Source organism: Pelodiscus sinensis, chromosome 5 (genome assembly GCF_052426305.1).
Source record: "Pelodiscus sinensis isolate ZL-2025 chromosome 5, ASM5242630v1, whole genome shotgun sequence".
Classification (NCBI taxonomy): Eukaryota; Metazoa; Chordata; order Testudines; family Trionychidae; genus Pelodiscus; species Pelodiscus sinensis.
This window is the reverse complement of record NC_143056.1, coordinates 97,779,010-97,803,433: the sequence shown is the minus strand read 5'-3', so window position 1 is coordinate 97,803,433 and position 24,424 is coordinate 97,779,010. Positions and strand designations below refer to the sequence as shown.

The 24,424-nt window shown below is 42.9% G+C and overlaps 1 protein-coding gene across 3 annotated transcripts in view; it reads right to left on the bottom strand.

Moving 5' to 3' along the window:
- Positions 1-24,424, bottom strand: part of ELP4 (elongator acetyltransferase complex subunit 4) — a 344,496-nt gene that overhangs the window by 316,876 nt on the left and 3,196 nt on the right. For all 3 annotated transcript variants that reach the window (XM_014576421.4, XM_006128898.5, XM_089778599.1), the window contains exon 2: positions 22,474-22,509. In XM_014576421.4, the coding sequence (XP_014431907.3) occupies positions 22,474-22,509 (36 nt within the window). The remainder of the gene's footprint in view (positions 1-22,473; positions 22,510-24,424) is intronic.

Here is a 24,424-nt window from a genome sequence, read left to right as displayed (position 1 = left end):
GCCTGCAGGACAGGGCGGTGGAGAAGGAGGAGTAGGCCAGCCAAGCGATGATTCCTAAGAGCCAGGAGCCGCTCATCACTTTGGAGCCAATCCCTGCCTCGCAGGATGTCTCCCAGGCTTTTGATTACCCCAAGGAGGGCACTTCTGATGAGTTCTCTAACTTTCTCTATCGACAAGTGGGGTCAGTCGATTGGCCACAAGGGGCTGAGCACTCCTCTCCTGGTTTACTTGGTGTAGGGGTCACAGAACAGCTTGTTCACATACCTGCAGATGAAGCACCAGTCCAGAGCACTCAGCTCCATGACACTCTCACACAGGAACTCCTTGGTCTTTCTCACAAGGTTCCTGGAGAGACCTGCCTTATCTGGCCTCCGTGATAGGATATCTTCCCACACCAAGCCACCACTAAGTAGTGAGGGTCATGGAACCACACCGCAGTGCCACACATGGCCCAAGATCATGCCTGCACTCAGTCAGCATTCACTCCCGATCAAGTGCAGTGATGTGGAGGACACTGATATTGTGCATGGGAACCTACCAGGAGGAGGAAGAGGAGGGGAACCTATTAACACTCCCTCTGGCAAGTGATGTCTGCTGCTCACAGAGACACCTCACCAACACCCACCCTCTCTCCTCCAGTGGGCAGGGATAGAAGCTCTCTCTCTATGGGATTCCGTGAGCACTGAACCCAGCACGTGCGGGACACAGTAGAAAGCTGGGTGCCCTGTCCGACCCCTTGCACCCACATGTTCCTGGCCTGGCTGGTACCTTCCCATGCCTGCTTGTCCCCTGGCCATGGATGTTGTGATGCTCCCCTGGGATGTCTGTACACCTGCTGAGAAGTGCCTGCTTTCTAGGCAACATATGGCCTTGCTTGAAATACATCACCATTGTGTGAACTGAGGCCTTCGATTTTGGCTCAGAGATTAGGGCTAGGCTTCATGCACAGTGTCTCCTGTGATGACTGGCCTTGTAACTTTTCTTCACAGGTGGGACAGCTGCGAGCTGGGCATGTCCCCCATGTCCCACTCCATCTACCCACCTGACTAGAATCCACAAGTGGAAAAGAACCTGGAATGAGCTCAGGAGGGAGCAGATAGTCTGCCTGCAGTCCCTCAAGCAGGGACTCAAGGCAGAACATAATCAGCCGGTTGCTGACTGGAAGGAGCATTAGGTTAAATGGGAGGACAGAAAGGCTACCTGAGAAGAGCTGGTGCGCCAGCATAACATGTTCTCCACCTTCGCCTCCATGATGGAGCACATGGCATTGTGCATGGATCAGACCACCAGCCACCTTCCCACCCACCTGATGGCTTCCTCTGCAAGAGTTCTCTGGGGGCTGCTGAGGCCACAGAATAGAGGGGAGTTGGGCCATCTAAGGCAGCCGGAGACCAGAGTTTCTGGCCTAGTACGACAGACGGTGTGGGGCACTGGAGGACTCAGTGGCATGGCCAGGACACTGAGTGACAACCCCAAGGGCCCTCTGTGACTGAACCTGTCACAGACCTATTCTTGTGAACTCACCTAGTTTTTCTTTAAACTTGCTGTAATTTTGGATTTCACAACATCTTTGTCAGGGAGTTCCACAAGCATGCCAATTAAGCCTAATACATTAAGAGAAATTGTTTTAAAGTATGTTCCTCACCCCTTTTCTTTGGTTCAGCTAAAATCTTTCAGGATCGAATTGTTCTCTCTGGCTTGGGTCTACAGCTCTAGAGTTCTGATTTCAGGTTTATTCACGTGTATCTTCTTAAAGTGGGGAGGCAATTTCAAAAGCCAGATGGAGACAAAACCCTGATTGCCTTCCATTCCTTAAATACACTTTCCCCATGAAAGGAACCTTTTGTTAGTGTCTCCAGTCCCAGGGGAAAATATCAGATTCAAGACTGAATCCAGTATCAGATGTGTGGTAATGTCTTTCCAGGACTAACCACAGTTTAGGCATAAAGGAAAAACAAAACCATTTACAGACTGTTTCATTGAGCACTGGGCCATTAAGTTTCCAGAGTATCAGTAATAGACAACATTATCACATTTAAAATTGTAAACAGATCCACACTTCATATTTCTAACTTCACATACAAGAGTGATACCTGCAAAGAAATAGAATATACACACTCAGATCATAACTTTAAAAAGTATGTTATATGATATGCATTTTGCCTAAAGCATTTTCAGTTATGCATATTCATAAGCCAATTTTCATAAAGGGGGGCTGTGACAAAGTCCATGAATGACTATTAGCCAAGATGGTGAAGGATGTATCAGGATGTACCTAAGCCTCTGATTGTCAGATGCTGGGACTAGACAGGGGATGGATCACTTGATAACTGAGTTCACAAAAGGTGTGTTTATTCCCTCTAAGCATCTGGCACTGGCCACTGTTGGAAGACAGGGTACTGGGTTAGATGGATCATTGGTCTGTCCCCATATGGCCACACTTATGGATAAGTGTAATAATAAATGTTAAAAGATACACAGGTGAAATATGGTCCATTGAAGTCAATGGCAAATTTTTCATTGACTTTAAAAAGAAAAAAAAAAGTCAGAATTTCACACAATATATAAAACAATTCCTTTATTTAAGATTTTTCCTGTATTTTTAGCTAAATGCCCAAGGTGTTTGTGTTTTTTTTGTTTGGTTGGTTTTTTGTAGGAAGGCCCCAGAATTATAGTCCTATATACTCAGAATAGCCTGTTGATTGGCTATTCTGTGAAGTTCCCCCAGCAGAATATACCGTGTGCCTTGGCATCCCTTGACTTCGCCACTGCTGCCTGGTGTCCCTGCCTCTCCTTCTTGTTCACCACCTCCAACACAAGGAAACAGGATGAAGTGACACTCAAACCCTTTGACAGGAAAAAAGTATTTGTGCTCAACTCCTTCTGCTTGGCTACTTCCCCCACATGCAAGTTGAGACTCTGGACTACCCTATGAAACAGAACCTGCAGTACCTTTTAGTTCACGGGAGGAGGCCCAGCCACCAATGTGCCAACTACTGCCTTGTCAGGAGAGGAAGACGACGAAGCCATGGAAGGTCCAGGCTCTAGCTCATGCAGCTGCTGAGGGACAGGGGCAAAGACTGCCAAGGCTAATGACAGGCTCACTTGTGGAGGTCCTATGGGGTGGACCCAAGAGGTGGGCAACTACCTATAGCCCCTGAAGCCCTGGGCTCAGATGCACTGAGGGGGTGGACTTGGATAAGGTTCCATGACCCTAGTGATATGTCCACTGGGTGCAAAACTGCCATTGAGGTGGCCACTAGTTCATGGACCATCCTCGTGGGATTTGGGCAGCACCAGTTCCAATGCTTCCAAAACTCCTGAGGCCACATCCAAAGGCTGGGAAGGTGATATGGAATGGGATGGCTATGGAGGGGCTGAACCAGAGGGCAACATTGGGAGTACTCACTGCAGAGATCAGGACGCCCTCCAGGAAGCGGACTGGTGTCGGAACCTTGAGTGGCACCAGCACTTGAAACACTTCCATTGTGAGGAGTGGTGCCACAAAGGTGTGCGGTACCAAGAGGACATACTGTGGGATCGGAACTAGTGTTCCAATCCAGCGCCAACCTCTGGCTCTTGGCTACCTGGAAGAGAATCAGCATTATATCAGGGAGCCATGATCAGCTGACTGTTGCTAGTAGAACAATCAGTGCTAGGGAGAGTGGATCTGAGGCCAGATGCCGGCCAACAGGATGGTGACCGGAAACTGGATCCAGATCACGTCCAGGATCAACTGCCCGAGCTTGCCCTCAAATGAGAAAGGCTCCAAGTGGCAGACCAGTGCAAAGACTTACTCAGAGTAGTAATGTGTCACCACTAATTGGACTGGTGGTCCCAGCAACACTAAATTGCTTCTTGATGTGGGTTGGCAAGAAAGAGGAGGCTAGTCAGCCTTTGGGCCATGATTGCATTGAGGCCCGGGTGGCCTCAAAGACATCTGAGATGGAGAAACTGATTACTTCCTCTGTCCGGAGAGTCAGGAAATCCAACAACATAAGATTAGACTGTCGCAGGGCATCGGCGTCAGGTTGGCCATCCTGTGTGGTGCTAGAGATTGAAGATGGTGGTGTGAGTAGAGCAGAAGGCATGCCTTTCCTCTGTTTGTCGATGGGAAAAGCCCCCAGTGGCTACTACTGTGCAATTTTGTATTCCCTCAAGAGCTCTTATCTGAGGAATCAGGAAAGATTTTCAAAAGCAACTAAGAAATCTATGAGTACAAGTCCTATTGAAAATCTTGTGCCCATAAATCCCTTAGGTGCTTTGGAAAATCTTCCCTGACGTGTAAGAGGGCATTATTAGGGTTGGTAAAGAAATACAGGCTGTGTTGCCTTCAATATATAGATGATATCCAACTCTAAGTGTTCATAGTAATCAACTTTAGATGCAGTGGAACTGTCTGCCAGACTTGGATGAGAGAGATTCAACTATCATTTAAGTCAGAAGAGACTAAATCAACATTAGTAGACTCAAAAAGCTAGCAGAAGCATTGGTAAGGATTACATTGGTATCCCTTATGGGTTGCTGCCTTTTATAGTTCAAGTTTGCTTTTTGAGGTCCGATTAGATCTTTGGCTGCTCCTGGAGATACAAGAAAAAAACAATGGCCAAGTGTATCTCTTTCTCGCTCCTACCAGGTGTAGAAGGATGTGTGATTTAAAAAAAAAAATCAGACTTTGCTACAATAATGTATGCCTTTGTCACTGTTATCAGGGAGTGCCTCTCACCAGAACATGAGATGAACTGGCTACAATTGGCTTCCATACAGAGTTAAATATGTTGGTTTAAATCTAAAATCCTAACCCTAAAAAACAGAATTACTCAGAAGTAAAGATAATGTCATGGTATAACAATTAACAACATTGAAATACAGTGGGACCTGATTACCTAAGAGAATCTCTCTGTCTCCACATAATGCCAGGCAGTTATGATCAGTGGAGATGATTCAACTAGATTCCCTTCCATCTGAAGGAGAGAAATAGGAATCACTAGCATGACATTCTTCATGAGGGATCTTCAACTATAAAACAGGCTTCTGTCTTTGGTCCACCAGAATCTGGATTTTTTAGTCTCATGGATATGCCACAAAGCCCATCTTTCCTTATGAGGTTTTGGAATAAAAATCGGATGAGTCCCATTGATTTAAGTGGAACCAGGATTTCTCGTGTTTGTGGCTATATGAGCCAATATTACATTTTGTGAAGACAGGTTCTAGTATTATGTATAGTGTGTACGGAATCTCTCTGTGCTATTATTTTTAATTATTTCTTGATCATCAGCAGGGTGTTCCAAATGGTGTAAAACAAACAAAAAAATATAGTCCACTCCCTGAAGAGCCTGAAATCTAAAAATCAGACACTAATCTATGATACACTTATCAATTAAGAACTGGGGATCATTAAAGTGCAAAGAATACTAAATTGCTCATATAACTCCAAAACAGCATTCTGCAAAGTAATAAAGAACTTGCAAATTAATTTAAAAAAGATAAAAAATTAACTTGGTGTTATAAAATGTCATCTTAATATTAGGGGTTTTTTTAAGCAACTTACATTGGTTTCTATCATAACAAACTTACAGAAAAATAGGAAACTCAAGTGCCAGAGAAAAATCTCTGCTACAGTACTCAAAGGATTAAGTGAGTTTCAGAAAGCATTTAACAATTCAGGATACATTGTAAAGTCAATGCATCTGTAGGGATCCCTCAGTTCTTCAATTTGCCATATAGAGAACAGTTTTTTATTGATTCATTTCTAGGTCACTAAACTTTTGTTATATTCAAAAGATCTAAAGTGCACTCAGATAGGGTTTTTCTGACACTGTTCATTGTATCCGGGCTTTAATAGTTACATTACTATTCAAAACCATAAGAATACAGCTCTGATTTTTTAAAATTGCTACACTGCAGAAATACCTGTACCGGTACAATTAGTTTCTTTCATGGGAAAAATATTGTTGAAAATTTTCAACAACTTATTTGAAAACAAAAATCATTGTAACAATTAAAAAGTGAAGTGTCCCAAATTATATTTATTATTTTAAAATTTGTATCCACTTCTCTCTTTTTCTGCAAGAACTACCTGTCCTAACAGACTGTGCTGGTGGGGACTGAAACTTCAGTGTGTACTATTCAGATGAAACCCTTAGCATTTAAGGAAGGATCTTTATCTAAATCTTTATGTTTAGCTTTCATTCTAAAAAGTACTCCCATCAGCAGCATTCATTGTGCACCTTATCTGTAGCTGGTAAGGCACACAAGCATAGAAGAATCCTGCAGCTGCAAACTGTTTCTGGGTCCAATCACTACAATTCAGACAACAGTCCACAGTTTCCCCTACTTTCTCCAAACAAAGTGCATTTCCAAAGCTAAGTGGCAGGTGAGTAGCCAGTGAAGTGTAAAACTGAGAAAGATTCTTTACCTAGAAGTTACCCATGTTGTCTACATGGCAAAACCTCTACTGACACTGCAGTTTAGGAAAGCAGATAACTAGTTTATCATCATCATTATTTTCTGGTCTTCTCTCACAGTAGCACTTTAGGTTCCAAAACAGCTGACAGGAAAATATAGCTATCAATATACAGTAATATTCAGTGTAGGGCCATGCTGAAACCAGAGAATAAGGAACTAATTCCCAATTCTTACTCTGTGCTTGCGGTAGACTCAGAGGGCACATCACCACTGCAAGGCAAAAGTCAAATTAAGATACGCAACTTCAGCTATGTCTATTGAGTAGCAGAAATCAAATAGCTTAATTCAGCTTTTGGAACTGTCTACATAGCAGGAAGCCAAAGGAAGAACACTCTTCCTTTGACTTTCCTTACTCCTCGTGAAATGAGGGTTATAGCAGTTGGAGTAAGAAGTCCTCCAGCTCGCCATTATTTTGAAATAATGGCTTGCTGTGTAGACATGCATTTTGGTATTTCAAAATAACATCAGTTATTCCAAAATAATGCTGCTGTGCAGACGTACCCAGAGAGTGCGTTATAGAAGTCTTATTCCTCTTTTGCAGAAGTTGGCTATATTTACCACTCCGGGTACACCTTGCTGGCTGATTCACACTATTAATATTAAGAGGAAGCTACTAGCTCTTGGGATGCCCATGCAAGATGTTATGTAGAAGCTACCAGAGAATAATAGAAGACCCATTAGAAGAGAAATCAAATATGCCCACTGGGCATTAGCTGTAGTATATTTTAATGTAGCTACAACTTTATTTACATGGTAGGGGCAAGATCCCTAATGGAACTATACTGATTTACACCAACTGAGGATGCAGATAAAAGAACACTAGTAAAAGAGTAAGTAAAGCTGTATACAATTGATACAATTTATTCTTCTGAGAGAGGGCAAGGTACAATATTAGAGGGGAAAAAACCCCAAATCCCAACAAGCCATTGTATAAATCATATTTATAGTGACCCTTTTTAAATGGCATAAGGACCTGTGATGGGGCGAGCAGGCCCCACACTGACGGACAGGGGGGAGCCCAGGCCCAGCTGGCGGAGAAAGTCCTGACCCTCCGACCCTACTGGGCATGCTCCCAGAAGAGGCCGGATATAAAAGCAGAGGGAGCCTCCCAGTCAGGGAGACTGCAGGGTGAGGGAGAGACCAGGCTGGGCTAGTGTTTCTTCAGCAGCTGGGACCAGAGTCACTGCCCGTGCCTGACCCTGACACCGAGAAAGCAGCTGCCGACACAGGGAGGCAGGAGTGCGCCCCCAACCCCAGCAGGTACTGCCTCGGAGGCAAATGGGCCCCAGGGGAATCGGGGCGTGGTAGGAAGCAGCCCAGGGCAAAGGATACAAAGTTTGGCTTAGCGTGTATCGGCCGGATTTCCTGCCTAAAGGGCCGTGGGCTGGTACCCGGTGGAGAGGGAGGGCCTGGGTCCCCCTACTAGCTATTCCCCCTGCTGTGGATAATCAAACCCCGGGCCAGGAGAGGCTTTTCGGAGTGGCCAGGCCTCTAGTACCGTATGTGCCCTGATAGAGGGACCTGGACTTTTGTGTTGGGACTTTGGGTACCATATATACCCTAATAGAGGGACCTGGACTTTTGGGACTTTGGGTACTGTATAGGTCCGGAAAGAGGGGCCCAGACCGAGACACGGGCCAGTAGAAGGGGGCCGCAACCCCCGTCAGGGGCGTACCCCGACAGGACCCTTGAAAACTTCCAGAAGATAATGAGTAATGTAGTTATTTAAAAAGCAGAAAGCTATCTGGCAGAAAAACTGCAGCAATACAAATACCACTTTTTGTAGAAAAGTCTAGACAGGTTGCCCTAAAGCTGTCAAAAATTGTCATTGCTCATCATAGTTCATCAGTATCTTTACAGACAATACTAAGGTGAGTTCTTCTTTAGTTACAAAACATCTCACCAAAACTGCTGCAGGTTATGAGATATGATTGTTTTAATCATCTTCAGTATCTGAAATTCCATTTAAAGATATTTTACTAATGTCCTCAGTTACTAAGCTTGAGGGAATTTAGTCTGTGTCACTTGCATTTAATTAGTACATGCCACAGTACTAGAGTTGCAAACGTGTGTTACAATATTTGGCATTCGGCCATTCTGCAGGAAGGTGAATTTTGACATGTTGTATTTTGTATAATTCTATTTGGCAAATCACTGATTTGTACCTCTCCAGAGATTACCTTTTAAAACTTTTTAAAAGGTGATAAAGTCAATTATATTGACAAGTGAAAAGTACCCTTATCAGTCAGGTTAAATTGCATATCTAACAAAAATAATAGTAGCTAATTAAAGTAGCTGAAACTGCTTCAAGGCTTAGAATGTACAAGTATAGTCCTGCCTATAACAAAATACATGTGATGGTTTAACTTTTTTTAACCTGACCTCGGTTACCGAACAAAACCCTCTGATATGGTAACCTTTGAAACTTTCAACTATCAGTGACCTCGAGAAAATGCAAAACCAACAACAAAAACCAACAAAAGCTTCTTTAAAGTGTGTAAGAATGTGTGTGATTCTATTCCGATTTACACGGAGTGTGCACCACTGCGTCAACTCCTTCGAACAACAGTACATAATAGTGACAACTATAAGTGAACTTAATACTGTCTTTAGAATAGTACTATCTTTAGAAAAAAGGCTTATACTATGATCAAGGTCCACATTTTAAAAATTAAAGGACACATTTCTGTGGGGTTTTTTTAAGTTTGGACACTTAAAATGTATGCTGATGTTATTACTTTAAGCTCCTGATTCAGAAGTAACAAGTACATACTTCTTGAAGTACATGATTTTTTCCAGCAATGTAGCATTCCGAATGAGTTTAACAGGAAATCTGAACAAATGTTAATATTCACTTTCAGCAAAGGGATAGTTTCAATAATGTCTTTTCTACTCATCACTTTATTCCAAAAACTGTTCACAACACTGATTCCATTGGACTTTTTATTTCTGGTAAACACAGAGTAAATTTTACATGGTATAGGAAAACATCTCGGACAACTAAAATAAGCTTTACAAAATCAAATGTTTTGACTAATGAAATAGGAAATTAAAGGGGTCCCAAAAGAAGTTCCTAGAATACTGGAACATCAGATGAAAAATTAGTACACATGGTCAATTGAAGCATGGTAAAAGAAGAGATCACATAAACGGAATTCTCTTTGTTATTTTAACAGTAAAACAAGATGTTCTCTGCTATGAAGTAGCACTGCTAGAAAACTCAATTTTAAATATATACATACTGTATGCCAAATAATGTTTTATAAGATTGTCCAGCAACCTGTATTATTGCATCTCTAGAAAACCATAATAATTAAGACAAACATTTTAATACCCTGAATCTACTATTACTTGGTTAAATTAACCAGGATAATGGGTGTCAAATAATGAAGATGAGCATTTAATTTGCAAAGGGAGCTAATCTTAGAATAATGCAATTTATCCTTGCCTTAGAGAATGTTAAAAAAAGAATTTAACCTTTTTACTACACATGGAGTACAAAGCTGAAGGATCCTTGTAGGAGGTTTAACACTGACAGCTTCAATCCTGTGAAATATAAAGCTTGCCTAGACTAATCTCATGACAGGATTTTACTGTTTTTCTGTATTATTGATGTGCCATTCTAACAATCCATTACACTACTATGCTAACTTTAAAACCAGTTTTTAAGACCTACTGAGTAGAAACACATGAGAAAATATAGTTGTTTCTTGAATGTCTTTTGTATAACATTTTCTTTAGAATTGTTTTAAACTTCTAATTTAGAATAGATTTGTTTTTAAGTCTAAAACGTTAGAATTGGGTTTTTAAATCAATTTTCTCTCGCGCTTCCAGGTATTACATTTATGCTATGCTTGCTATGCATTCAGAGAAAGACATGGGATGAAATCTTAGCTCTAGTAAAGTCAATGTAAATTTTGCTGTGGAATTCACTCATCTTTTTCTTCAGCTGATCTGATCAGATGCCTTCTCACATCTTTTAATACGGAGGTGTCCAACATGCTAGCCACATGCGGCTATTTGGCCGGGTCAGTGTGACTAGTTTGCTATAGCAGTAACTACTACTGCTTCAGAACTGGTTGGACACTTCAGCTTTAGTAGCTTCTCATTTTACCACATCAAGTGCAAGAGCCTCAACTTCATAGAATCATAGGACTGGAAGGGACCTCAAGAGGTCATTGAGTCCAGCCCCCCGCCCTCAAGGCAGGACCAAGCTCTGTCTACACCATCCTTGACAGATGTCTATCTAACCTGTTCTTAAATATCTCCAGAGAGGGAGATTCCACCACCTCCCTTGGCAATTTATTCCAATATTTGACCATCCTGACAGTTAGGAATTTTTTCCTAATGTCCAATCTAAACCTCCCTTGCTGCACTTTAAGCCCATTACTCCTTGTCCTGTCCTCAGAAACCAAGAGGAACAAATTTTCTCCTTCCTCCTTGTGACACCCTTTTAGATATTTGAAAACCGCTATCATGTTCCCCCTTAATCTTCTTTTTTCCAAACTAAACAAGCCCAGTTCATGAAGCCTGGCTTCATAGGTCATGTTCTCTAAACCTTTAATCATTCTTGTCGCTCTTCTCTGTACCCTTTCCAATTTCTCCACATCTTTCTTGAAATGTGGTGCCCAGAACTGGACACAGTACTCTAGCTGAGGCCTAACTAGTGCAGAGTAGAGCGGCAGAATGACTACACGAGTTTTGCTTACAACACACCTGTTGATACAACCTAGAATCATATTTTCTTTTTTTGCAACAGCATCACACTGTTGACTCATATTCAACTTGTGGTCCAGTATGACCCCTAGATCACTTTCCGCCATGCTCCTTCCTAGACAGTCGCTTCCCATCTTGTATGTATGGAACTGATTGTTCCTTCCTAAGTGGAGCACTTTGCATTTCTCTTTATTAAACCTCATCCTGTTTACCTCTGACCATTTCTCTTAACTTGCTAAGGTCATTTTGAATTATGTCCCTATCCTCCAAAGAAGTTGCAACCCCACCCAGTTTGGTATCATCTGCAAACTTAATAAGCGTACTCTCTATCCCAATATCTACATCATTGATGAAGATATTGAACAGTACGGGTCCCAAAACAGACCCTTGAGGAACTCCACTTGTTATCCCTTTCCAGCAGGATTTAGAACCGTTAACAACAACTCTCTGACTACGGTTATCCAGCCAATTATGCACCCACCTTATCATGGCCCTATCTAAGTTTTTAAGTCCTACATAATTTTTTTTCTTGTCTACATTTTTGCTCTCCTTTCTTCCCACTTTCTCAGTTCATTTACTATTTCCAATCCTTAATGCCCCTTTCATTTACTTTTCCCATTCTTCTGCCTGCTTTCTGAATGACCATTTTGCTTGGAATGGCTTGTTACCTCACCCCCAAAAGCCTTCTGTCTCCTCCTGCAAAACCTTCTGTAGAATCCATTTCCCACACACTGCCAAAATTCTTTTAAAACTAATCATATTGTTGTTTTCACACCCCAACATGGCAGAAATATCACCTAGCAATTGTGTTCTTCCTAGATTGTAATATCTTTAGGTTGAGGATCTTGTCTTATTACTACTTCTGTACAGTGCATGTAGTTGTAGAACTATAATGATAAGTTTCAGTGTCTTCAGATATAACATACTGTAATGGGCAGTGGAAGACCTAACATTAAAAAGATATTGACCTTCATTATGTATCTGATATTATTAACTGCCCTTTTTAATTACTCAGTACAGTTCTCAGACATCTTTCTGTTCTTTTTTGGGTTTCTATAATACTAGTAATCTCAGCACGATATTCCACAGGATTTCCGCCCTCTTCTGTCCGTATACCTATTTCTATTGTTTATCCCATTTCCAAATTCACATTTGAGTTGGAATATCAATTGAAAATCAACATCTGCTTAAGAGTCATCACTTCCCTAGCCTTCTGCCTGCCTTAGTTTGATCAACTACTAAAGGTGGAATATCCACTCAACACATGAAAAGCCAAACTAAGTGCACTTCAAGCTTCCTATCCTACTTGGACTTTAAATGAAGGATGTTAACTAGCCATTAATTTACTAGTCGACTAGTTGATGGAATTTCCAGCGACTACTCGACTAGTCGATGGGCACTTCTGCATTCCTCCTTTGAAATGTTCAAGAGCCCCTGCTGGGAATGCGGAACTTTGTGTGCAGCCTGGGGCCAGCAGGAAGTCCTGCTGACTCCAGGCGTGCCAGCTTTGAAATGTACAAAAGTCCCTAGCGGGGCTCTTCTGCATTTCAAAGCGGAAGCGCCCTCATGGAGCCCAGGGTCAGCAGGGGACTCAGAGTCTCCCGCTGACCGGGGGCTCTGTGCTGCACTGCTGATTTGAAATGCTATGTGGAGCCCGGGGTCAGCTGGGGATTTAGCCGGTCCCAGGCTCCGCCAGCATTTCAGCAGAACCTGGTATCAGCTGGGGAGTCCCCAGCTGATCCCGGGCTCCGCATGGCACTGCAGCTTGGAAACACCAAGGCGGTGTTTCAAAGGAGCAGTGTCACACAGCTGAGCTGGGGATCAGCTGTGTGGCACTGCTGCTTTGAAGTACTCCCTCTCCCCCCTCTCCCTTTGCCACCTCTATCTGATAGAGGGAGCAAGGGGGGAGGAATTGACTAGTCAACTGACTATCCTAAAAACATTTGCTTCCATCAACTAATCAACTAGCCCTTAACATCCTTACTTTAAATCTCTAGGTAGAAAATTGCAGATATGAAACCCAGACTCTTAAAACTTTAGTGTAGCTATATAATGAGAATGAAATGCTTTCCATTCCAACAATAACTTGGGAAGTTGTTAAAACAAGAGCTATTAAAGGCAGACATTTTAAATTAATAACTCTAAATAACTTGCATTCAATAGTTTTAAAAGATATGGTTAGAAGCTCTCTGAATTGCTAATTATGATATTTAGTAAGTCCTGGAACCCTGGAGACACTCCATGAAACTGGATGAAAGTTAATGTGCCAATATTTAAAGAGGGTAAACAGGACAACATCGGTAAATACAGTCCTATTAGTCTGATGTCATTCCCAAGGAAAACATAATGATTGATACAGGACTTGATTGATGAAGAATTCATGGAAGGTAATAATTAAAACCAATCCTCATGGGGTTTTATGGATAAAATATCCCGTCAAACTAACTGGCTATCTATTTTATGACATTACAAATTTAGTTGATAAAAACAGCAGCATTGAGGTAATTGACTTATATAAGGCATTTCACTTAATACCATGTGGCATTTGGATTAAGAAATCAACATGGCACATGTAAAATGGATTAAAAATAAATCAAAATGTAATAATAAAAGGGGAATCATGAATGAATGAATTTCCAGGGGAGTCGTTCAGGGATTGGTTTTTAGTCTTCACTATTTAACATTTTTACCAATGACCTCAAACAAAGTCATTACTAGATGATACAAACAATGTGGGAATAGCAAATAACTGAAAGGACAGGTCACAGAATAACCTGGATCACTTAGTTACCTGGAAGTAAGCAATGTGTTTTAATGTAGCAAAATGTGAAGTCAAATTTAGGACAAAATACTGGTCCGACTCACAGGAGAGAGGACTCTATTCTGAGAAACAGTGACTCTGAAAAAGAATTGGCGGCCAAGGTGGATAATCCACTGAACACGAGTTCCTACTATAACGCTTTCAACAAAAGGGCAACTGCAATCCCAAACTCTTTAAGCAGAGTAATATCAAGTAGGACTAGGGAGGTTATAACATCCATGTATTTGAGACTGGGGCAACTGCTAAAGGAATACAGTGTCCAGTGTTGGTATTTACAATTCAAGAAGGATGTTGATGAACTGGAGATAGTTTAAAGAGCCACAAGAATGCTTAAAGAATTGGAAAACAAGTCTTTTAGACTCAAGGCGCTGAAACTGGTTAGTTTAACAAAAAGGTTAATGGATGCCTTGATCACAGTCTACACAGGAGGAACATGAGCCAAAGGCTGAAAGTTGGGGTGCAAAGGATCTTGGAGGGAGTTATGAGCTGGTGCAGGAGGGGGTGCAGGAGTTTGGGTAGTGACCTAGAGGAGGTATACAGGAGGGAATGCAAGGGAGGAAGTTGTGACCTGGGACAGGAGATTAGGATGCGGGGTTTGAGAGGGTATTGGTACAGGAGAGGATTCTGACCTGCAAGAGGGGATTGCAGGGTCTGGAAGGCGGTTGTGACCTGAGGCAGGGGTGGAGGAGGGTTGTGACTGGAGGAAGGGAATTGGAGTGCAGGGTCTAGAAGGGGATACGAGTACAGAGGGTTTGGGTTTTGTGGAGTAGGGCTGTAAGAGGGGAGGCAGAAGGTTGGGAGGAGAGGCCGGAGTGCCAGAGGCAGGCTCTAGTTGGGAGGTTCTTACCAGGGTGGCTCCCAACCAGCAGCCCAGCAGATCCCACAGTTAGGCTACCTGCCTTCTGCATGGGCTGCAGGTGCCATGTGCTGCTCTCAATGCTGCAAGTTTCAAGAGAAGGGTACTTCGAAAATGGCCTGTCCTGCACACAGCGTGGCCAGTTTCTGGTGCAGGAACCGTATGCAAAGCCTCTCCCCTTTCCTCCGGGGCTCACAGCACTCACAGAAGCACGTGGCCCCTGCAGACAGCTGCTCTGAGTAGCCTGTAGAGCTGGGGCAGGCAGGGAGTATGGCCGAGACTCCTGCTAGGCTGCATTCAGCCTGTGGGCCATATTTTGCCCCCATCCACAAACTAGAGGGAATGAATAGTACAGGTAATCATCCAGTGATATTTTGTTTCTTCAAGAACACTGCACTGTTGAACAAACAAGTTTATGGAGTCCCCATTATTTTAATCACAATTTTAATTTTTATTATTAATGCTAATTTTGATCCTCTGAAGGTTTGCAAGATCCAACAGAATACCAAATAAGCCTCTTATTCAGTCATGAACTTTTGATATTTTTTCATCTGTTCTTTCCATACACAACACTGCAAGCACTGAAATCAGTAGCTCAAGAATTTCTGCATGCTGATTTTTTTGTTTTATTCTGTGAAAAGACTGGCTTTACAGGTTTGAGGAAAGATTAGATACATTTTTTTACAAACTAGTAAGAAATAGGGAAAATTCTATCTTACCTGTGAATTTTCATTCTAAGACCCTCCATGTTAAATAGCCTTCATAGTGGAGCATTCCCTATTGCCACAGCATCTTTTTTAATGAACTCTTCAGAATAACAGCTTCCAAAGCCGTAAAATACTGAAGTGTTCTTCAACTCAGAACTATTTACAGCAGAACCTTAACATGAGAAAATTAGCAATTTTTATGGAGGAACACTTTTCCTTTTCACACTATTAAACAAACATTAGTCAGGAGGGAGAAACACACACACACACACAACCAGGCAACCACATTCACTCCCCCCACTCTGGGTAGGGATGCCAACATGTAGATGACTACAGGATTAACCAATAAGCCTCTCCCCCTCTTGCTGACTCTGTGTCAGAGGCAGCAAAGGTTGGGGGGAGCAGGAGCCAGTGCCCATGAGGAACTGGCTTAAAAGCCAGCTCCCCACAAGCACAGTATCTGCCTGTGTTTGCTGTCTGGATGCTCCCAAGCTGCTGCTACTGATAGAGGCAGCCCCTGTCCACAGGGGGTACAAACTCCCCATAGACAAGGACTGCTGCTGCAGAGCAGCCTCTGTCATTGAGGAGCTCAACTCCCCCCTCGTCCCTTGGACAGGGGCTACTGCCATGCCACGCTGCTCCCTCTATATTAGATGCAGCAGCATGGAGTTGCAGGCAGGAGACAGTCTGCGTGGGAAGGTTGAGCCAGCTGAAGAAACATTCCTACCAATTCTGCAGAGAAGAGACTAAGGGAGACTAACAGACGTTAGTTCGAATTAACTTTGATAGGCGCTACACATGCAAACCGCTAGTTCAAACTTAATTCGAACTAGCGGTGCGCTTAATTAGAACTAGGTAAACCTCATTCTACGAGGACTAACGCCTAGTTCGAATTTACTAGTTCGAATTAAGGGCTGTGTAGCCACTTAATTCGAACTAGTGGGAGGCTAGCCCTCCCCAGCTTTCCCTGGTGGCCACTCTGGGCACCACCAGGGAAACTCTTCGGCGCCTCTCCCGGCCCCGGAGCCCTGAAAGGGGCACGGGCTGGCTACGGTGCCCGTGCCAGGTGCAAGCCTGCCAGCACCCAGCCAGCAGACCCTGCAACTGGCACGGCTCGAGCCAGCCACCCGCTGCCACCCAGCCCTCCGCCTCTTCCCGGGACCAGGCTGGCGGCTCCTGGGAGCATGCCCAGGTCCGCAAGAGGCGGGCGCCTGCTTAGTCTAGTGGAGACATCGTGGACCTCATCCACGACCTCCGCACTAGGCACAGGAAAGTGGCCGTCTAGAGCAGGATAGCTGCCAGCCTGGCCACCCAGGAACAGGTTGGCATGAAAATCAAGGTGGTCCACTGAGACCCTCGACCCTGAGCTTAGAATGGCCGTACTGGGTCAGACCAAAGGTCCATCTAGCCCAGTAGCCTGTCTGCCGACAGTGGCCAACACTAGGGACCCTGGAGGGGATAGACCGAAGACAATGACCAAGCCATTTGTCTCGTGCCATCCATCTCCAGCCTTCCACAAACAGAGGCCAGGGACACCATTCCTACCCCCTGGCTAATAGCACTCCATGGATCCAACCTCCATGACTTTAGCTCACTTCTCTTTAAACTCTGTTCTAGTTGTAGCCTTCACAGCCTCCTGCAGCAAGGAGTTCCACAGGTTGACTATTTGCTTTGTGAAGAAGAACTTTCTGTTAATTTGAAGCCTGCTACCCATTCATTTCATTTGGTGTCCTCTAGTCCTTCTATTATGGGAACTAACGAAGAACTTTTCTTTATGCACCCTCTCCACACCACTCATGCTTTTATAGACCTCTATCATATCCCCCCTCAGTCTTCTCTTTTCTAAGCTGAGAAGTCCCAGTCTCTTTAGCCTCTCTTCATACGGGACCTGTTCCAAACCCCTGATCATTTTAGTTGCCCTCCCCTCTCCCACGCTCTCTCTTCCCTCTCCCACCTTCTTTTCCCAGTCTCCCCGAGTTTTGTTCAATAAAGAGAGTTTCTATTTCTGAATACACGTGTCCTTTCTTTTGTACATCAGGAAGGGGGGCTAGGAAGGGGTAAGTGGAAGGAGGTGAGGGAGGAATGGGGTACGAGCCCCCAATGGGGAGGACTGGGCTGGCTCTGCGGGCTCCTCGGGGTGGAAGCTCTCCTGAAGCCCCTTGATTGACCCCCCTCTGGATGGCAGCCTGCGGCAAGTGCAGCCAGGCTGATGGCCGAGTGCTGTGATGTGCCGAGTGTGGGCACTCAGGGCACTCCAAGCCAGGACTGCTTTTCAAGTGGGGAACCCCTGAGAACTGTCTGTCTGGGGTGGGGGTCGGGTCCCTTTAAGCACAGCCCTCGGCTAGCCTGAGGCAGCAGCTCCACGCTCTAAGTCCTAATCTGATGCCCTGCCGGCACTGCTTCCGGCCATCCTTAACGTCAGTTCAGGGTCCACTCAGTGTGGACATGCTAGTTTGAATTAGCAAAACGCTAATTCGAACTAGTTTTTAAGTCTAGATGCACTAATTCGAATTAGCTTAGTTCGAATTAACTAATTCAACCTAAGTTAGTTCGAATTAGTGCTGTAGTGTAGACATACCCTAAGAATTATCCAGACTAACCTTGGATACAGCAGCTTAAGCCCTGATAATATTAGTTGCGTTCTCTTTTTTTTTTTTGTGGTGTTCCATTGTGAGCACATGCAAAAGAAAAAAAATCTAAATCAAATCTAATTTAAACAAGATTTTCCTGCCAGCCTTTTTTAGAACTGATGCCTCACCTGATTCCAGTTTGCTGCATTTTCAAAACTTCAGGAGATCTGTCCTAGTGCAAATATTGCTCCACTTGAATAAACTGTGGCTAAACTCTAATATCCTTGAAATATTTTGTTAAACTGTGTGGGGAACCTAAATCTTGAGTGCCTACTTTGTCTCTAGGCAAAGGAATAAGTCCCTCCCTCTTTCCAGTGAGAGAGTCTTCAAACTACATTATGTCAAGTATTTCCTTTAAAACTGTTGCACAAGGTTCCAATATACAGATTACTCATTAAGAGGAGGGCATTGCTGCTTTTTTCTGAGGTCTGGTAGACCAAGGAAAACAATGCACTCCTAAAAGCATTTCTTTTTTCTGGATTTCCAAGTCTGGGCAGATTTCTTCCAGCTCTACCCCTAACAAAGGTTATGTCTAGAACGTAGAGTTTAATCGGAAAAAGATACACAATTTACATACCACAAATTATATATCTTTTTCTGCTTTACTGTTGAAAGAGGCTTTTCCAAAATCTGGTGCATCTACACTGAGCCAAATTCAGGAAGGAGTCCTCTTTTGCCACATCCCTTATTCCTTGTAAAATGAGGTTTGCAGGGATGGCAAAAGAGTGCATCTGCTTTTTCGAAAATTCTTCTGAAAAAGCGGACACATTCCTTGGACATGGCATTGCTTTTGCGGGATACCTCCTGTATCCCGGAAAAGCAGTGAAGTCTAGACGAAGCCAAAGAATGCTCTGTTGTGGGCCTCATAAAATGGGTATTTGAAATAATCAGGGGAAAGGTATTCTGAAAAGTTATAGAATTCAATCATTGTCTCCTTGGCCAAGTGTATCTTTTCCCCAAGGTGAATAAAAATAAACCATCACTATCAATAAGACCCTTTGTAGTATCAGAAGGTAAAGAATCCAATAGTTAATCTCCTACATGTTGGAACAATAGAACCTGTTCTGAGGAGAGGGAGAGAGAGAGAAATTTGGAAAGAGCATACTTTTTTTGTGGTATGAAGAGAATTAATGTCATATACTCCATATTAGAGCTTGTGTCTCTCAGCAAGTCCATAAAGAGTTTACTATTTCATGAGGAAATGTGAAATCCATCATTAAAGCATAATCTTCCCACAACTTCACAGTATAAAAATAAACCTGGAATTGTACTGAAGATGTGATAGATGAGTGCTACCCAGAAATACTTCAGCTTTTGCTACAACAAAAAGTATTTTCAGTGAGGTTTCATGAGTCCTTTTGGGACTCAGAACTTCTATATTGGTATTCACAAATGTAGTATCTTTGCTTTCTTCCAGTGAAAGAAACAGATGATGTATGGATGATCTTCTTATCATAAAAGGCTCAGCCGCCATTTTTGAAAGACTTCATAAACATGTCTTCAAGTGAACAAGTAGAAAAGCCAATTATAGGCCTCACAAAACTCCAGCATATAAATTGAAACAAAATACAGGACTATGTAGCACTTTAAAGACTAACAAGATGGTTTATTAGATGATAATAAACCATCTTGTTAGTCTTTAAAGTGCTACATAGTCCTGTATTTTGTTTCAGCTACACCAGACTAACACGGCTACATCTCTATCACTATTCAGCATATAAATTATCACTCAAGGCAAACTTTGTTTTAAAAGAGAGGCAGAAGAAGATAAAATCTCAGTCAACTGTTGTGTTAATGCATCTTTTGTGCATAAATAAAACAATTCTGGCTTTTTTTTTCCCCTGCCAGGATATGCAGCAAATCATGATACAAAAAATATTCAGATTCAGCAGTACTTGCATCTTTTAGTGAAGTTCTTTTTAGTATTATTTTACAGCTACCTGATTGGTAGGAATAAATGGTAAGTTTTCCGAGTGGAGAGAGGTAACTAGTTGGGTCCCCCAAGGGTCTGTCCTGGGACCCATCCTATTCAACTTATTTATAAATGATCTTAGAAAGGGTAAACAGTGAGGTGGCAAAATTCGCAGATGATACCAAACTGCTCAAGACAGTTAAGACCAAAGCAGACTGAAGAGCTTCAAAAAGATCTTACTGAACTATATGATTGGGCAACAAAATGGCAAATGAAATATGATGGAGACTAATTTGGCTACAACTACACAAGAGATCTTGGAGTCATTGTGGATAGTTCTCTGAAAACATCCATTCAGTGTGTAGTGGCAGTCAAAAAAGTAAATAGAATGGGATCGAGAATAAGACAGAAAATATCTTGTTGCCTCTATATAAAACCATGGTACGCCCACAACTTGAATACTGCATACAGATGTGGTCGCTTCATCTTAAAAAAGAGAGATTGGACTGGAAAAGGTTCAGAAAAGGGCGACAAAAATGATGAGGGGTTTGGAACGGGTCCCATATGAAGAAAGATTAAAAAGACTTGGACTTTTCAGCTTAGAAAAGAGGAAACTAAGGGTGGATACGACAGAGGTCTATAAAATCATGACTAGTATGGAAAAAGTGATTAAGGAAAAGTTATTTACTTATTCCTACAATAAAATAACTGAAATGAAATTAACAGGCAGCAAGTTTAAAACAAAGAAAATGAAATTTTTCTTCACTCAGCACACAGTCAGCCTGTGGAACTCCTTGCCAGAGGATGCAGTGAAGGCTAGAACTTTAACAGTGTTTAAAAAAAAGCTATATAGATTCAGGGAGGTTAGGTCCATTCAGGGAGGTTAGGTCCATCAATAGCTATTAGCTAGGATAGGTGGAAACGATACCCCAGCCTCAGTTTCTCTGGATGTGGGTGACAGAGGAGGGAATCACATGAGGATTACCCAGAGCCCGCTCAACGTACGGGCCAACTAGGCTACCGCCGGGGTGCCCCATTGTAGGGGGCGCCCTGTGGGGCTACCGGGTTGGGGTGGCACCGTGTATGCTCCGTGCGCCCGGGGTGGCGCCACGCATGCGCCAGGCACCTGGGGGTGGAGCCGTACATATGACGGGGGCAGGGCCGCGCATGTGCTGCAAGGCCGGGGGTGCCTCATGCCCAGGGGCAGGACCACGCATGCATCGCACTCCTGGGGGCGGCGCCGCGCTCCCGGAGCCCAGAGTGCACAAATGGCTCAGGCCAGCCCTGGGATTACCTGCTGTGTTCCATTCCTCTGGGGCATCTGGCATTGGCCACTGTCGGTAGACAGGATACTGGGCTAGATGGACCTTTGGTCTGACCTAGAATGGCCGTTCTTATGTTCTTCCAGTGTTTAACCACTCTGACAGTTAGGAAGTTTATTCTAATGTTCAACCTAAACCTCCCTTGTTGCAATTTAAGCCCATTGCTTCTTGTCCTATCATCAGAGGTGAAGGAGAACAATTTTCTTCCTCCTCCTTGTAGGCCTTCTATTTTGTAGACTAAACAAGTCCAGTTCTTTCAATCTTCCCTCATAGGTCATGTTTTCTAGATCTTTATTCATTTAAATTGAATTTGTGAGATTCAAGTTAAAAACTTCCCCACATGCTCTGCCAGCTGTGAGATTAGGGTCCCATTCCCAAGGGAGAGGCTGTAGGATTTTGGAAAATTTAACTCCAACTCCATGACACTTATTCCAGCCTATTCTCAGTGAAAGGAGCTTCCACACGGTCTACTCAGCTGTTGAGTGTCAACCTTGCCCACATACTGGCTGGGAGCCAGGTTTGATCATAGCCCATTTAGTGGTCTTGGCATGAACTCTGCCCATGTTACAGCGATTGCTGAGTTTCTGTGGTCTGTTGTCCCTACCTGCCATTTTTGAGGCAAGAGGGGGGGAAAATAGCAGCTGTCTTTCAAACCCCATTCTTAAAGCCAACTTTTAAGTGTAGTGGTTTTTGAGAGAAAAATCGCAAAGCCAATATAGGAAAAGAAATTTAATTTAAAGGGAATTTTTAATAAGTGTAAAGCTTTGCTATTACAAAGGGAGACCTGGAGGTGCCATGTGTGCTAGATGGGAGGTGAGAATTCTAGGGAGTTCTTCTCAAAGAGCAATTCCAAGCCCAGATTCAGAGCAGAGATCGGATTGTCACCAGTGGCTATAAAGATAGAGAATGACTGGCCATGAAGTGTGTCAAAGAATTAAGTTTGAGTGAAATTTAAAAAGACAAATTGTAATCATAGCTATATAAAATACCAGATAAGGAAATAAAAGTATAGCACAAAATATTCATAAATTCGGTACTAACCAATAAGAAGAAGGGTTCCAACAGCTAAACCTCCACCTGGAAATAAAACAAAAACCAAGAATAAGATAAGGCTACATTTTAATGTTACCTAAGAGAACAATTAAGTTGCTTAGTTTATGAGTCAAAGAAAGATGATATAGCAAGTTTAAAAATGTAAATGTGAACAACATTTTAATTACCTTTGCAAACTTCCTACAATTCACTATTATGAAATAATTACATATTACATGTAATTACATATTACACATTACAATTACTTTCACAATATATTGTACTATACTCTTTATACGAAAAGATCCTGCAGAGGTCTATACAACTGAGCTTAAGCACTGCAATAATATTCTTGGGGCTTAATCAAACACTTACTTTAGTGGCACTACTCACATGAACACAAATGTGAAGGATTGGGTCCATATTTAGGAGCAAATAATACTACTAACTCTACAGCCATAAACTAACCATGCAGAATACTTCAACAAGGGTTCAGCCAACTCCTTTGCATCTGTAAGCAAGGATACACTGGAGGGTAAGGATAGGGTCCAGAGTGACCTAAATAAATTGGAGGATTGGGTAAAAAGAAATCTGATGGGGTTCAACAAGGACAAGTACAGGGTCCTACACTTGGGATGGAAGAATCCCAAACACTGCTACAGGGTGGAGACTGACTGGCAAAGCAGCAGTTCTGCAGAAAAGGACCTGGGGCTTGCATGTCCAGAGAAACTGGACATGAGTCCACAGCGTGCCCTCGTAGCCAAGAAGGCTAATGGCATATTAGTGTGCATTAGAAGCAGCATTGCCAGCAGATCTAGGGAAGTGATTATTCCCCTTTATTTGGCATTGGTGAGGTCATATCAGGAACACTGCATCCAATTCTGCAAAAACACCCCATTACAGAAAGGATGTGCATGCACTGGAAAAAGTCCATGGGAGGGCAACAAAAATGACTAGGAGGATAGAACACATGACTTACAAGTAGAGGCTGATGGATTTGGTCTTATTTTGTCTACAGAAGTAAAGAGTGAAGTGGGATTGAAGCAGCCTTCAACCACCTAAATGGGGGTTCCAAAGAGGATGGAGAGAGGCTGTTCTCAGTTGTGACAGATTACAGAATGAGAAGTAATGGCCTCAAATTGCAGTGTGGGAGGTCTAGGTTGGATATTAGGAAAAACTATTTCACTAGGAGGGTGGTGAAGCACTGGAATGGTTTACTCAGGGAGGTGGTGGAATCTCCATCCTAGATATTTTTAAATCCTATCTTGACAAAGCCCTGACTGGGATTATTTAGTTGGAATGATTCTTGTTTTTAGCAGGGGGTTGTACTTGATGACCTTCTGAAATCTCTTTCAACTCTATAATTCTATGACTGGCCTGTCTCCCAAGATGTCTGAGTGAGGGGTCGTCATCTAGGATAGGTTGTAGACTTGTCACTCCTCGCTGATAGACAGTCCCCCAACAAATACTCACCACCAAATATATACCACATAGCAGAAACACTAATCCAAGAATCAATCCCCGCAACAAATCCCATTGCCAACTCTGTCCACATATCTACCCTATTGACACCATCATAGGACCTAATCACATCAGCCAAACCATCAGGGCTCATTAATCTGCACGTCTATTAATGGGATATATGCCTTCCTGTGCCAGCAATATCCCTCTGCCATGTACACTGGCCAAACTGGATTGTCTCTATGCAAAAGAATAAATGGACACAAATCAGACATCAAGAATGACAACCTTCAAAAACCAATAGGAGAGCACTTCAGTCTCCCTGGACACTCAGTAAGAGACTTGAAAGTTGCCATACTTGAACAAAAAAACCTTCAAAAAAAAGAGTACAGCGTGAAACTGTAGAACTGAAATCCTTAAACAAACTTAACATTATCAGACAAGAGCTGAATAGAGACTGGGAATGGCTAGCTCAATACAAAAAGTAATGGTCTCCCTT